The sequence below is a fragment of the Aptenodytes forsteri genome, unplaced genomic scaffold (genome assembly GCF_000699145.1).
Source record: "Aptenodytes forsteri isolate BGI_AS27 unplaced genomic scaffold, ASM69914v1 Scaffold72, whole genome shotgun sequence".
In the NCBI taxonomy this organism is placed as follows: Eukaryota; Metazoa; Chordata; class Aves; order Sphenisciformes; family Spheniscidae; genus Aptenodytes; species Aptenodytes forsteri.
In genome coordinates this window covers 6,692,340-6,705,139 of record NW_008796193.1, presented here as the reverse complement: position 1 = coordinate 6,705,139, position 12,800 = coordinate 6,692,340, and the positions used below count along the sequence as shown (strand labels likewise).

Below are 12,800 nucleotides of genomic sequence, written 5' to 3'. Positions count from 1 at the left end.
TAGCTGACTCTTAACTTAGCAGGCTGAGCACTAAATGCAGGTAAAGGATGGCTTGTGTTCAGGCTCTACATCAAGGACTTACTCTTGGTTCCCCTTGTTATCAAAAAGCCTACTTGGCCCTTAAGAAAGAACAACGCTTAGCTCTGATGTGTGACGTTTTAGTTAAAGTTTTCTTAGGCAGAAGAAATCAAAGGCACCCTGTTCTAACCCACATGATTATTCTAAGCCCTGAGGCACTGGCCACAGGTCAACAAATGTTCCTATTGCTTATTCTACCACCGAAGAAATAACATCTCTGAAATTAAAGAAGAGGGACACACATCTTCATCAGGGCATAAGTCCTACATATAATGAGGTGTTAAGGCATACCCTTTTTATTTATTTATTTTTTTAAAAACAGAGCCACCCTTACGGAGCTGATTTTATTCATTCTAGTCAAAGGTATCCATCTCTTCCCGCAGGGAACAATGTTATTTTTCTTAGGATAGCTTGCACTGGTAAGTTGGTACTGTGCTGAGTAAGTCATTTGTAGTTACTGCTCAGAGGCACATCTGAAAAGACATACTTATAACTTCATTAATTACAGTAATTAAAATTACAGTAATTTTTTAAAGATACATAAATTACCTGGTGGTCTCTTTACCCAGGTATTTCTCCACTAAACAGTCTGACTGGCAGAAAGTTTTGAGTTGTTGTTATCATTAGTATTAATTGCTTGAGCTACATTTAGAAACAAGCAGTAGCACAATAACAGACCCTCCCACAACGTAATACAAGAAGTGAAAGGATATCAGAACTGCTTTATAAACTAAAACTGCTGTTCAAATGAATTTGCAGAGCATGGAAGAAAATTTTGATACAGTACTGAAGCAGGAGGCCCTCTTCCAAGAGCAAAAGAAGGAAAAACAAGCTCTTATTTTGCAGCTGAACAAAGACATAGAAGAACAGAAGCCAAAACTAGAAAGGGTTATAAAACAGGTGTGTAAATTCATTAATGACAACTTCTAACTCTACAGTGATAGACAGTAGTATGGTTAAAACCACAGAATTTAAACTTAGCAGGCTTCGGAAAGCGTTGCCTTTTCATAATAGCAATGCTTTAAAAATATTTGTGTTAAGTGTTCCAGACTATCCAGAGAGATTCAGTCTCTGAAGAAAACTAAATCAGAAACACAGGAAGAAAGAGACATTGATCTTCGTGAACTGAAAAGCTTCAACAGAACTATCGACAAATTGTTAGCTGATGTTCTAGAAGCAAATCCTGATTTAACTACACCCTTTCAAATGTACTTTTACCAGGTGAGCTTTCCAGGTAACTGCCACCAAACTCTTGATTGATGGCTCTAGTCTACTGCTGAGTGTCTTCCAAGGGCAACTCCTAAATTCAACAATAAACTATACTTATGGTAAAACAGCAGAAAGTGTTCATCTGCTTTCAACATCTCTTCAAATACAAAGGATTATAAACCCTCCTGATATACCCAGTCCTATTGCACAACCATTAGGTCAACTTTTTTTTTTCTTTCCAAATTTTCTAGTCCAATTTAGAGCTTCCTACAATCGCTTCTGCTGGTGGTAGTCAAAGTTCTCGATCACCATCCACACAAAGCTCAGTAGCTTCTACCAGGTAAGTGCTAGCAATGTTTTTTTTGGCTTTGTTGGGTTTCTCTTTTTTTCCCAAGTTAAAGCTTAAACCAGCAAAATTAGTCCCTAAATGACAGAATTCCTCACTCCTGAAGGTCGTCTCAATCTTGTCTCTACTTCCTGAACACTCTATAAAAACTTTCTCCTTATACTTTCCCACCTTTAAGTTTACTGGATTTTTCTAGCATACAATTAAGTTTACTTCTGCATCCATCACAGTTTAAAACTGTAATTACAGAATAATTACACTTACTTTTGCTAACTGTGCTCTAATTAAAAAGTGGCTTCGCATTATAAAAGCACAAGTTTGAGCTCCAGCCACACTTTGCACTTGGTAGCATGAGCTCCCTTTCCTAATTAAACAGGGAAGACAGACATGTATGCTTTTACCAATCCTTTTTTCCCCTGTTGAACTAATAGTGCATGTAACATGTTGCATCAGTTACAATCTGACAACATTCCCACAGGTTACTTCAGCTGTTAGTGGCAATGTCTACAATGATCTTTGTAGGGGATCTTACCTAGAAGAAACCCTGCTGCTGGGTGGCTCTACTGTAAGCCGCCATTAGACGCTCTATTTTACATATAGGGATTTCTGTACACCGATGAGTAAAATTTTGTCTTTCAGATCCTCCAGAAGCACAAGTTCAGGCTCCAGTCAGACGTCAGCACTCAAAGTCATAGATCTGAGCTTGCCTATCGCCACTCCTGCAGAAGCAGCTGCTGTTGGTTCACAGTCATCCAGCAGAGCTAGCACCTCTGATATTTATAAACGCAAAAAAAGTCTCAAGTAATGTTTTGAAGGCCACAGTAAAGGCTTAACGCTAGTTAAGGCTTCTTAATTGATTAATCTGTAACAACTTATTTATCAAGGTCTGTTGGCAATCTTAGCATTAATTTCTCTCAGAAATACATGTTTTAACTTTCTTCTACAGTATGCAATAATTTATCTAGGAGAAATGTTAAGCATGTGTTTTATATAATATAATAAAATCAACCTTTAAATTACTTTCTCGTTTTGCTGTTGGAGAACTAGAGATCTGCAAAACCCTTCAGAAGCCATCAATTCATTTTTCATAGAATGAAAAGGAGAGTTATGTTAAAGCCGTTACTTTTAGTGAACTGGTATCTTCACTGCTGTCAAAATAGTTCTAGATTACATTACAACAACCCAGGAAAGAAAATGTATGCTTCATTTCAAGATCAACCTTGACTATTAATCAAATAGTCATCTCAGATTAATCTTAATCAAAAAGATGACAGTAAATTATTAAAGTCAGAAAAAAATGTACTTTTTCTGTTTAAAATTACACAGTATCTTTTTTGCAACTACAAATTCTCTACAGAATTACTTGGAAAACTTGCAGCTGAAGTACAATTGGTATTTTATAGTCTGCCAGATGTTAGCTCCTTAGTGTGTTCTGCCAACCATCTTTGGAGAACTCATTGTAAATAGAGCGTAACTTTTTCCACAGCAATGCAACCACTGCCTTCAAGCTACTTGTAAAGCAAATACCTAACAACAAAAAAACCCAGACAAAAACCAAAGACCCACACTTGAACTTACCTAGACAATAAACACTGTTTTAAAATTCTCTCTTCTTCTACTTCTGTTGTGGTTTTGGGGTTTTTTTTTATACGTTTCTTAGAGAACGTGTTTGATGCGTTTAGAGAATGCAATACGCTTGCCTTCACAGACACTGGAGCGTTCCATTCACTTAAGCAGCATATATAACCAGTGCACCAGTATGAAACATCCCAGCGCCGTTAACAAGAATCAAGACACAGAATTAAGAAAACATTAAGAAAATTTAATGATCAAATGAGCTATATACATTGATGGCACATGACTGACTTTCTTTCAGTTATCCCCTTTCTATAGCTAGAAGCTAAGTTTGATACAAAAATAAGTCAATAGTACCCCAGGGGACCAAAAAAAACCAAACCCCAAACAAAAAAACATCTGTTGCTAAAGTGCATATTTGATGTGAGTTCCACAACTAACTACAGTCCAGGGGTATCAAAGGATTTCAACCCATCAGACAGAGAATACTGTACAGGAACATCCCAAGTTAAAAAGCACAGGAAACTTAAGATTTTAAATAGGAACTGGTATTTTATGTAAGATATCCTTGCACCTCTTTCTACCACACAATCTTTAAGAATTCTTTGACATTCTGCAAGACAGAACAAATTCTGCCTTTCTATCACTCTTCATATGCATTTCCTCAAGAGATAGATAAAAGTTCATTTAACTACGCTCATCAGAATAGCATTTTCTTAGGTACTTTACTGTTTCTTCTGCTTACTTCCTTTTTCCCTCTCAAATTCAGCTATTTGATTGAATATGTTAACTAAGTTCTGGGGCAGGTTTCTTTTAATGCCACCTTCTGTTTGTGCTGTACCATTTAAAGACATTTCCTCCTCTGGTTCCTTTGTTTTATTAGTCTCCTCATAACTTCTTTTCCTATTCTTATACTCGCTTTCATTTTTATGCTGGCTTAACACATGCCTATCACTATCGTAACTTTTATCACCTTCACGTAAGCAGGTGCTAGAATACAATCTGTACTTTCCCACTGACTTGCCAGAATAGTCAGACCCTGCTGGAGACGTATAACACCTGTCTTGACCTGAGCCATGTTTTTTAAACTGCTCTTTTCTCCCCTCTACGTCCCTTTCTAATTTCCTAAAATAATGCATCCTGGGTTCATCATCTGACTTACGGTATGAACCTGAAGCAGCCCTCCAACTGGAGAAAAATCTATCAGTTTTACCATATTTTTCAGTTTTGCTACTACTTGGCAGAATTCTGGAGCTACTGTAAGAATCTCTTGAATCTTCAGACCTACCTCCAAAAGTGTCTTCATCATCACCTGGAGTCCTCGAAAAAGAACAGTGTCTGTCTTTCTCTCTTACTTCTGTTTTTGGACACACTAAGCTGTCCTGCCTTTCCAGCAGTTTTTCCACTTCAAAATTTTGGTTAAGAAAGGAAGCAGAGGTATCAGCCGGAGGCGAATACCACTCCTCTTTCCTAATCTGATCTTTATAATGGGAAGAAGCTCTAGATGAGCATTTTTTGGAGCCGTGGGCAGACTCGGATCTATTCCGACGCTTTTTCCTACGTTTCTTGTGATCAGAGGAAGAGGAGGAAGAAGAAATTGATACATCTGATGAAGAATCACTTGATGATGATGAGGAGGAGGAGGAGGAGGAGGAGGAAGTCGATACTTTCCTTTTCTTCTTCAACCTAAAAAATGTAATTAACCTGTGAGATAATCTTCAGTATCAGGCAAAAATTATGTGTAGAAAGCAAATCTGTACTCCTCACAGTTTGGCTGAGATTGGACTGTAAGGCATGAATGGAAACTGAGCCTGACCTGGCAAGAGAATTTTGAATGTCATTTCTTTATCAGAAAATTAAGATTAAATCCAGCAAACAGGTTGTTATAAAAGGTATCTTTCCCAGTTTAATATGGCATTACACTTCGCAAACACTTCACACTGCAAAGTATTTTTTAAACAACTTCTCTTCCACATATATCTCCGTTAAAGGCTATATGCACTGAAGGACACTAACTAACCACAAAAAGATGCCGGAGGAAAAGTAGCTTACCCAGGTAGAAGTTCCACTAGCTTACTGTTGGACAATCTGTTTGGAAATGGATTGTTCATAGTCTTATCTGCATTTATTGCCACATAATCGGTATACTGAATATAACAAAGTTACCTTTTTTCTTCTTTTAAGAGCTTACGCAATTTCTCTGCACTTGTTTCTACTTTCTTTTCTTTCTGTCTCTCTTCTTTGGCAGCTTGTTTCTCCCTCATTTCCAAAGATTTCTTTTTTGAACCCAAGCATCATAAAAAAATTACATTAAAAGTAAGTGTTAACATGGGTATTTTTCCCCATGTCCCCAACCCCATTCAAATGTGTAATTACGCCAGGGATGTTTTACCGGGATTCCCAGATCAAGAATTAATATTGTTCAGGAGTTTGGCATTGGCCATTGCGATAATCAGGTTTACATTAAGGACCATATTGCCGTTTTTATTCCATTAAAAAATATTTGACCAGCCATTGCAGTGGTACCCGTGATCCAGCACACCGTGAAGCATGGAGCCCAAAAGGTATAGATAGAATATGCAAGCAAAACACAGTATTAGCAACATGGAGAAGAAAGAAAAAAAAAAAGGAGGTTTGAGGGAAAGTATCATTATTGTAGTTTACAAGTAAAACATGGCAGAACCCATTTTGAAATGTATTCCAGTTGGCCATGTTTGAATACAAACCGTTTTGTAACAATTTCACAGACCAGTTTGATGCATAGTTTACGTAAGAAATCATGTTCCAAGGGTTTGTTGGTGATGAGCAGCACCAGATGTCAGATACAGCAACAACGGTCCAATTCAGAAGAAAATGCATTGGAGAAAAACACATAATCAGTATTACAGGAAAACATACTTCGGTGTTGTTTCAGCCATTCTAGCACAACAGTGATAGTATCAGACTTACGTATTAAAATACATGTAAATGCAGAAAAGCATCTCATCAGATGAATAATCCTTGAAGATAAACTACTTAAATCTATTAGAGATCAGACTTCTGCCATCTACAGCCCTAAAGAGTAGCTCTATTCATATTCAGAGTGAGCAGAAAGTCTGATTATCATTTTCAAAACTTTACAACTGTCTTAACCGATACAATAAAGGAAACCCTTAACTACAGTTAAGGCTATGCAACCCAACAAACAGTAGCTAGCATTGTGGGGTTTTTTTATCTGCTGCATCAATGACCCATTATACCAGGAAAATGCTAAAGAGGAGTAAAATTTATCTCCTACTTGCTGAGAATATTATTCATTTTAACTGAGACTGACACCTTTTTCTAAAGCAGCCAAATGTGGATAGTGCTCAAATACCATACAACAGTTTATCTACGACGTAGTTCAGTTTTATTAAGAAGATTGTCATATCTCCTCTTCCCCCTTCTTTCAACACAGCCTGTCAGCATTATGGCTCCACCAACTGAAGAAGTGTTGATTAAGGCCATCTCCCCCAGTCTATGTACTTCCTTACATGCAGAAGCACAGAACAGAACAAGCCTGTTCCTCAGTGTTCTATTTTACTCTTTGATCCTCTCTGGAAGACAACACAAGTGAAGGAGATAAAAGAAAAAAGACGACAACTCAGATTAGCATAGAGACCCACCAGGCCTCACCTGGGAAACATGCTGCATGCAAGAGTCAAAAAAACCAGACAGCAGAGAAGAAAACTAAGATATTCAAAACTGCCTGCCCACCCACCCTCCACCTCCTTCTTCCTTTAAATCACCTCTTAACTTCCTCTCTCATGGGATCTTCCTGTGAGTTAGCTTTGGCTGGTGTTACTCTATCTTTTCGTAATTATTCCAAACGACAAGGATCTGGCCAGTACAATGGTGTGCAATGTTTATTTGGCTTCCCTAAGTGTTTTGACACTTCACATGTTTGTATTCACAGAATGTTTTAATTTAACATTATTAAGCACACTTGCGTGATGGAATATTCTTATCCTTGCTTTAGCTGACAGGGTTAACAGGCTTTGCTCTTTCCCTGTCTCCACTGTTTGGCATTTCTTTACTATCCTGTTCAAAACAGTGGAGTCATCAAGAGGTACCTTTCTTCTGGTAGGTACAGCCATAATGCTCACTGTAAAAGATTTACTGTGGAGAAGGGAAGCAGAGAATAAGACAAACTATCAACTTAAACTCTCCCTATTCAAAAGATTTAATATGATTTTTGATGTTCATTTATTGTCATTGAGAGCACTATATGAAGAGAAAGTAAAGAATCACCTGCATATGCTTACGGAGTTTTGTTAAGGCCTCTTCTGCTTCCTTAAAAGTCTCATCCAAACTTAAGGCTTTTTTATAGTAACTCTCAGCATTCAGTAGTTTGTCTTCCTCTTCCAACCTAAAATTCAAGTGATAATTCATATACAGTTAAGCCACAGATTTTGACAGTTTTCTCTTATTTTCAGGACTACTGTTCTTATTTGCACTATGACACCACCACTGCATCCGTCCAAGACCCTATCTGTCATCTTAGTCCACCTCAGTAAAGAAATAAAACAGTATTTCTGACATGTTATCTCCTAATCATCATCAGTAATACTATTCTTTGAAATTCCAATTTCAGTTTCAAAAATACTGTCTCTCTTTTCTTAACACAGGGCTTAAAAGAAATCTATTCCCTGAATATTCAAGAGTAAAATTTTGTGTTACAGTGGTTAACCAATATTTCAGTAGAGTAACAGAACATCATTTTGTTACAAATTCTTAAAAAAACCCAAAACAAACCAAAAACCAAACCCAACAAACCTATTGGAATATATTCAAACATTTCACAAGGCTTTATGCAAGCCTGGTAACCTACCAATGAAAGGATATCAAGGATTAAACATCAGATATTTTACCAGGATTTTAACTGGGACAGAGGAGAAAGTGTAAACCAACTGCACAAGCAGGTGTATTTCCATCAAAGACTTTTTTTTTTAAGCACATAGCCAGGAAGGAAAGATGCCATTCTGTGTCCTAACTAGGATGGATTTTAAAAAAATGTTATGAGAAAAATTGTTAACAACCAAACAAAAACACTTACTGCCCGCCTCTTTCCACAAGTGTCTGACAGAGGTATTTTCTTGCATTTCTATGGGTAGGACAGTTTTCTAAAGCAATTTCAAAATCACCTATGGCTTTGTTCAGACTTCCTTTTGTTGCATACCTAGAACAACAGAAAAGTTGGACGGATTTTAGCGATGTTTCTCTTTCACAAGGTAGAAAACCCAATGAAACAAGCAGACTTACAGAGCTCCTCGTGCTACCAAAGCTTCAACGTTTTGTGGATCAATTTCCAAAGCCTTGTTGTACTCGTTCATGGCTTCCACATGGCGCCCAACCTTAAAATAATCAACCCCAGCCTTCACACTGGAGAAAAATATTATGTACAGTTAGCCTATGCAGATTTTATACTGTTACTTACTCACAAATTATGGTTCCAAACAAGTGATAGGTAATAAAACTTGACCTTGTTATCACGTACTTAACACTAGCATTTCATATTAATGTGATATTGACATAATTCCATAACAATATATTGTCTTTAATCCAAAATCTTAAGGCACTAGAGAGCATTTCTGCAGATGGTGCTACTACATTACACTGTTTTTCATTTACAGAATGAATATTTAAGCACTTTTCTGCACAAAACTCTACGTGTGACCTACCACCATTAAACTGGAACAGGCTTAATTATATCCAAAGCTAAAAATCACCATTAGACCAACAACAGGAGGTGAGATGGGTAGATGGTACACACCGAAACCAGTTCTCCTCAAACTGGAATATTTTGAGGTTTTAGATTTCATATCACCTGAACCTTTCTTCTACATTTGCCAAGACATTAACTTATTGGAAGAGAACTGATGTGAGCTGAATTTCAGAACTTTTCTTTACTTTTTTTTTTTAAATCAAAATTTATATTTAACATCATAAGCAACTTTTTCTGCAATTAATCAAAGTTGCAAAACACTACTGTTTTAAGAAAAACACTGCGTTGTTAGCATAGAAACCCAGAAATGCTGAAGCTTCACTCCGATTTTTTTTTTTTTTCCACAAAAAAAAAAAAAAAAAAATCTACATTTTTAGGAGAAAAGTCTCTCTTACTTCTGCCTCCTCCACCCTGTAGCATGCCCAAATACAGTGCATAGCGTAAAAGCAATAGCAGCTATCCAGAGCTGCTGTTCCAAATGGAGCCGGGGAAACACATTTAACTTTTCAAAGACAGCAAGTGCACTTGTTAAATCTACAGTTTGAGGCTTAACTGGCATGACAAGCAGTATTAGGTCATTCAACACCCAACTATAAAATGGGTCACAAATCTTGCTCTCATCTGATCAATGAGCCAGCATATTATAAAAGTTTTAAGAAGCTCTCCCTTAAACCTGACACATATTTTGGAACTGAATCTCGAGACTTAATCTATCACATACCCACTCGGCAGTTAGCGTTACTTTCAAGAAGATCTTCCTGGTTACACCATTACACGTGTAGTATAAAAACCGGTTCAACGTTTATTTTCTTTTAATAAATATAACCTGTAACCTAATCTAACCTAACAATAAGCTCTGACAAGAAAAAGCACTGCATACCATTTCAAGGCCCAAGATGCAGATTGCTCTTTCCTCAATGCAGGGGCAAAATCTTCTTCATTGAAATTTTTACTTTAAGGAAAAATACAAACACACACATCAAGTTGGCCTTCTGAGTCTACAAAATTAAACTCACAGTATGTAATGCAGTTGAAATAAGCTGAAATATTATTTATACAACACCTTATTGCTCTCTCTCAGTCAGGAATGTTCTTTCGTATTTCTGAAACCAGTTTTTCCCAACCCATTCTAAAAGTGCTGAATTGAACTCATACAGCTGCAGTACATTTACCCAAAATATACCATGTTCACACCTGCTTTGGAGCCTAATATATACAGGGCTCACAACATCAATCCTTGCATATGTTTAAGCCTATTTCACTAAAGAGCTCAGATCTATTACTAAAATAAACATTGTGAATAAACATCTGACAGAAAATGTTAAAACTTAAACATCCTGCATTCCAATCCAAAGATCCAAGCAATAAATTGCTAACGTATTTGGTATCAAACATTTTGTGTGATAAGGTGTCTTGCTTATTCAGAGCAACAGAATTTCAAACGTAAATTTCTTACTCCAGAGGAGTTTGCTTTCAAATATTTAAAGACATAGAAGCTGCAGTCATGCAAATCAAAATGAAAAAGGTTTAAATATAAGTGGTCTAGGACTTCCACTCACAAGTCTATTTCAACGGATTAGAATAATCTCCACAAAGCTATAGGATAGGTACAATGAAAAAAATCACTTACATTTGAAGACTTCTCATCAAAGATGGTGGATTTGATTCACTTAGTCCTAGTTTTTCTGCTAAATATTCAACTAACGATGGATTAGCAAATCCTGGGGAACGATGCAAAACCTCTTCGAATGTCTCTGCTGTATTAGCAACTTCCATGCTTTGCCTTAAAAAAAGCACCAATGTACACAAACGCAACCTCACAGACACTATACTCAATTCTATGATGCTTACATTTAGAATAAAAACGCCTGTATTGATATCTATTACTGCTCAAGCTGTTCTCTTTTACAGGCATATATTTTCCTACTATTTAGCAACCCCTATATCCTTTAGCCTAAGCCAGCTTTTGAAACCTGTTTTTGGCACCCATCTACGTATCTCCAGGACATACAAAAACATTACAAAAATTGCAGAGATAGCTGTATCCTTCTGTCTTCTAACAGTAATTTTAAAGTTTTAAGAGTTTCATATTCCAGTCTCCCAAGGTTTTTGTTTCTCTTTTTTTTTTTTTTTTGGTTGTTTTTGGGGTTTTTTTTTTTTTGTTTTTTTTGGGGTTTTTGTTTGTTTGTTTTTGTTAACACAGTCCAACAGTGACAGATACCTCACTCTGCTTTTTGCTTTCCTTACATTTTGGGAAAGATGCTAAAAGACCAACCACACCTGACATATCCAGAAACAAGTACGTTAAAGAGAGAAACAACAAAAAGTATGTAATCATCCAGTTAAATCAGAAACACCATCAACAAGTTTAAAGAACTTGTCTGTCAAAGATGCTCTTCAGACACACCGAATACACCTAGCAAGTACAGCTGAGTAGCGTATTCTTACCTATAATGTAATGGGAAGTCATCGGAAGTAATTACGCCCAGTTTTGTACTGGAAAGATTGGGCGGAAGAGCTGAGCTGTAAAGCGACACCGTGAGCTTCTCGTGGTAACGATCAACGTCCTTGATTGCAGCTATAGAAACAATAAAAGTTAATATTACAGAAATGTCTCAAAACGGAAACAAACAGATTCCTGACAACTTTTGCAGCTACTTGCCTTGAATAAGGTCTCCAGTTTGATAATAAGATAAAGGATCTCCATGGTTGCTTTGAGAAGGCACATCTCTCAAAGGACAAAGAGCCTGCAATAGAAAAAACGTAGGAATATCATAAACAAAGCCAAAAGTTTTGGATTTTTTTTTTTCCCCAAGATTAAGCTAGAAGCTTAGTTTAATCTTAACGCACATCAGAGCCGCAATAGTTAAAAATCATGACTTGGCTCAAATAAAAATTTATGCATCCATAAACGATGAGCTTTTCAACTCAAAAGTAATAAATATTGAGTGTGGGTCATAAAAAGAAGTGTTTGCTGACTCAGGAAAGCATCATAAGCTGTCCACAAATTCAGCTACCACCCACCATCCCAAAGTTCAGTTTCCATTAAGAGATGCAAGAGACAACAAATACATTGAAAAGTTACTACTTATCCAGAATAAAATATTGATCAAAGATATATCTTACAGTGATTTCTAAATCCGAAATCTCCCGTATGAAACCACTTCCCAGACAAATCAACACCATGAAAAAGCCAAATTCACGAATAGAAGTAATCCTCCCAATCACGATATCACCACGTTCGATGTCTCGAAAAAATAATTCTCTCCTGTCTTCCCTGGGAACCTCCATGAACCGTTCCAGGGGAGGCATAACAGCATAATACTCTGCAACACGTGAGAAATTCACAGTTACGAAACGACCAAGCTACAGCCTGAAAACACAAAATGCTTCACGCTAGCAGAACACGTTAAAATCTGATTTGCACTAACAGGAAGCTTACGCACAGCCTATAAAGAGCAATAGCAAAATCTCCACCTTGTTGTTAAAAACACTGCTAATTTACGTGCAGTGTCCTTACACTACCCCGCGGCCGTCACAGAGCAACACCTTTCCGGAGAAGCGGCGGCTCCCCCGTGAGCAGGCTCACCCTCATTTTCTTCAATCGTGTCGGAGAGAGGCCCGTTGGGTTTCCACGAGTGAGCAAAAAGGAGATCGGCTTTTTTGGCAATGAAGCGCTTGATCTCGGTGTCAATGCTCGCCCTCTCTTTCCTAGAGGAAGGAGAACTCGGTGAGAAACACCCCGCGGCCCCCTCACGGCTCGCTCGCTCGCTCGCCTCGACCGCACCGCCTCGGCACCCCTCACCAGGCGGCCGGCGGGGGCGGGGCCCCGCGGGGCGGCGCGGGGGG

At 37.6% G+C, this 12,800-nt stretch overlaps 2 protein-coding genes across 2 annotated transcripts in view; one reads left to right on the top strand and one right to left on the bottom strand.

The window, feature by feature from the left end:
* The window catches only part of CCDC39 (coiled-coil domain containing 39), a 22,956-nt gene extending 20,437 nt beyond the window's left edge, over nt 1-2,519 (top strand). The window contains exons 16-19 of the mRNA XM_019474340.1: nt 838-978; nt 1,120-1,299; nt 1,539-1,627; nt 2,273-2,519. Coding sequence (XP_019329885.1) covers nt 838-978; nt 1,120-1,299; nt 1,539-1,627; nt 2,273-2,438 — 576 coding nt within the window. The 3' untranslated portion in view covers nt 2,439-2,519. The remainder of the gene's footprint in view (nt 1-837; nt 979-1,119; nt 1,300-1,538; nt 1,628-2,272) is intronic.
* TTC14 (tetratricopeptide repeat domain 14) lies at nt 2,519-12,776 on the bottom strand. Its single transcript, XM_019474339.1, has 12 exons — nt 12,757-12,776; nt 12,541-12,662; nt 12,078-12,277; nt 11,614-11,698; nt 11,400-11,529; nt 10,582-10,734; nt 9,832-9,903; nt 8,489-8,608; nt 8,283-8,405; nt 7,478-7,595; nt 5,375-5,484; nt 2,519-4,894 (listed from the first exon to the last, which is right to left on the bottom strand). Exons 3-12 carry the CDS (start codon nt 12,261-12,263, stop codon nt 3,934-3,936), a joined length of 2,058 nt encoding a protein of 685 aa, XP_019329884.1. The 5' UTR covers nt 12,264-12,277; nt 12,541-12,662; nt 12,757-12,776; the 3' UTR covers nt 2,519-3,933.
* Between the last annotated feature and the right edge of the window lie 24 nt (nt 12,777-12,800).

Excerpts from the sequence above, each read along its gene's own strand:
- TTC14 (XM_019474339.1), bottom strand. The coding sequence starts at position 12,263 with ATGCCTCCCCTGGAACGGTTCATGGAGGTTCCCAGGGAAGACAGGAGA. Across the intron at positions 7,596-8,282 it reads CTTGTGGAAAGAGGCGGGCA|GTTGGAAGAGGAAGACAAAC; the intron begins GTAAGTGTTTTT and ends CTTGAATTTTAG. Across the intron at positions 4,895-5,374 it reads CTCTTAAAAGAAGAAAAAAG|GTTGAAGAAGAAAAGGAAAG; the intron begins GTAACTTTGTTA and ends TACATTTTTTAG.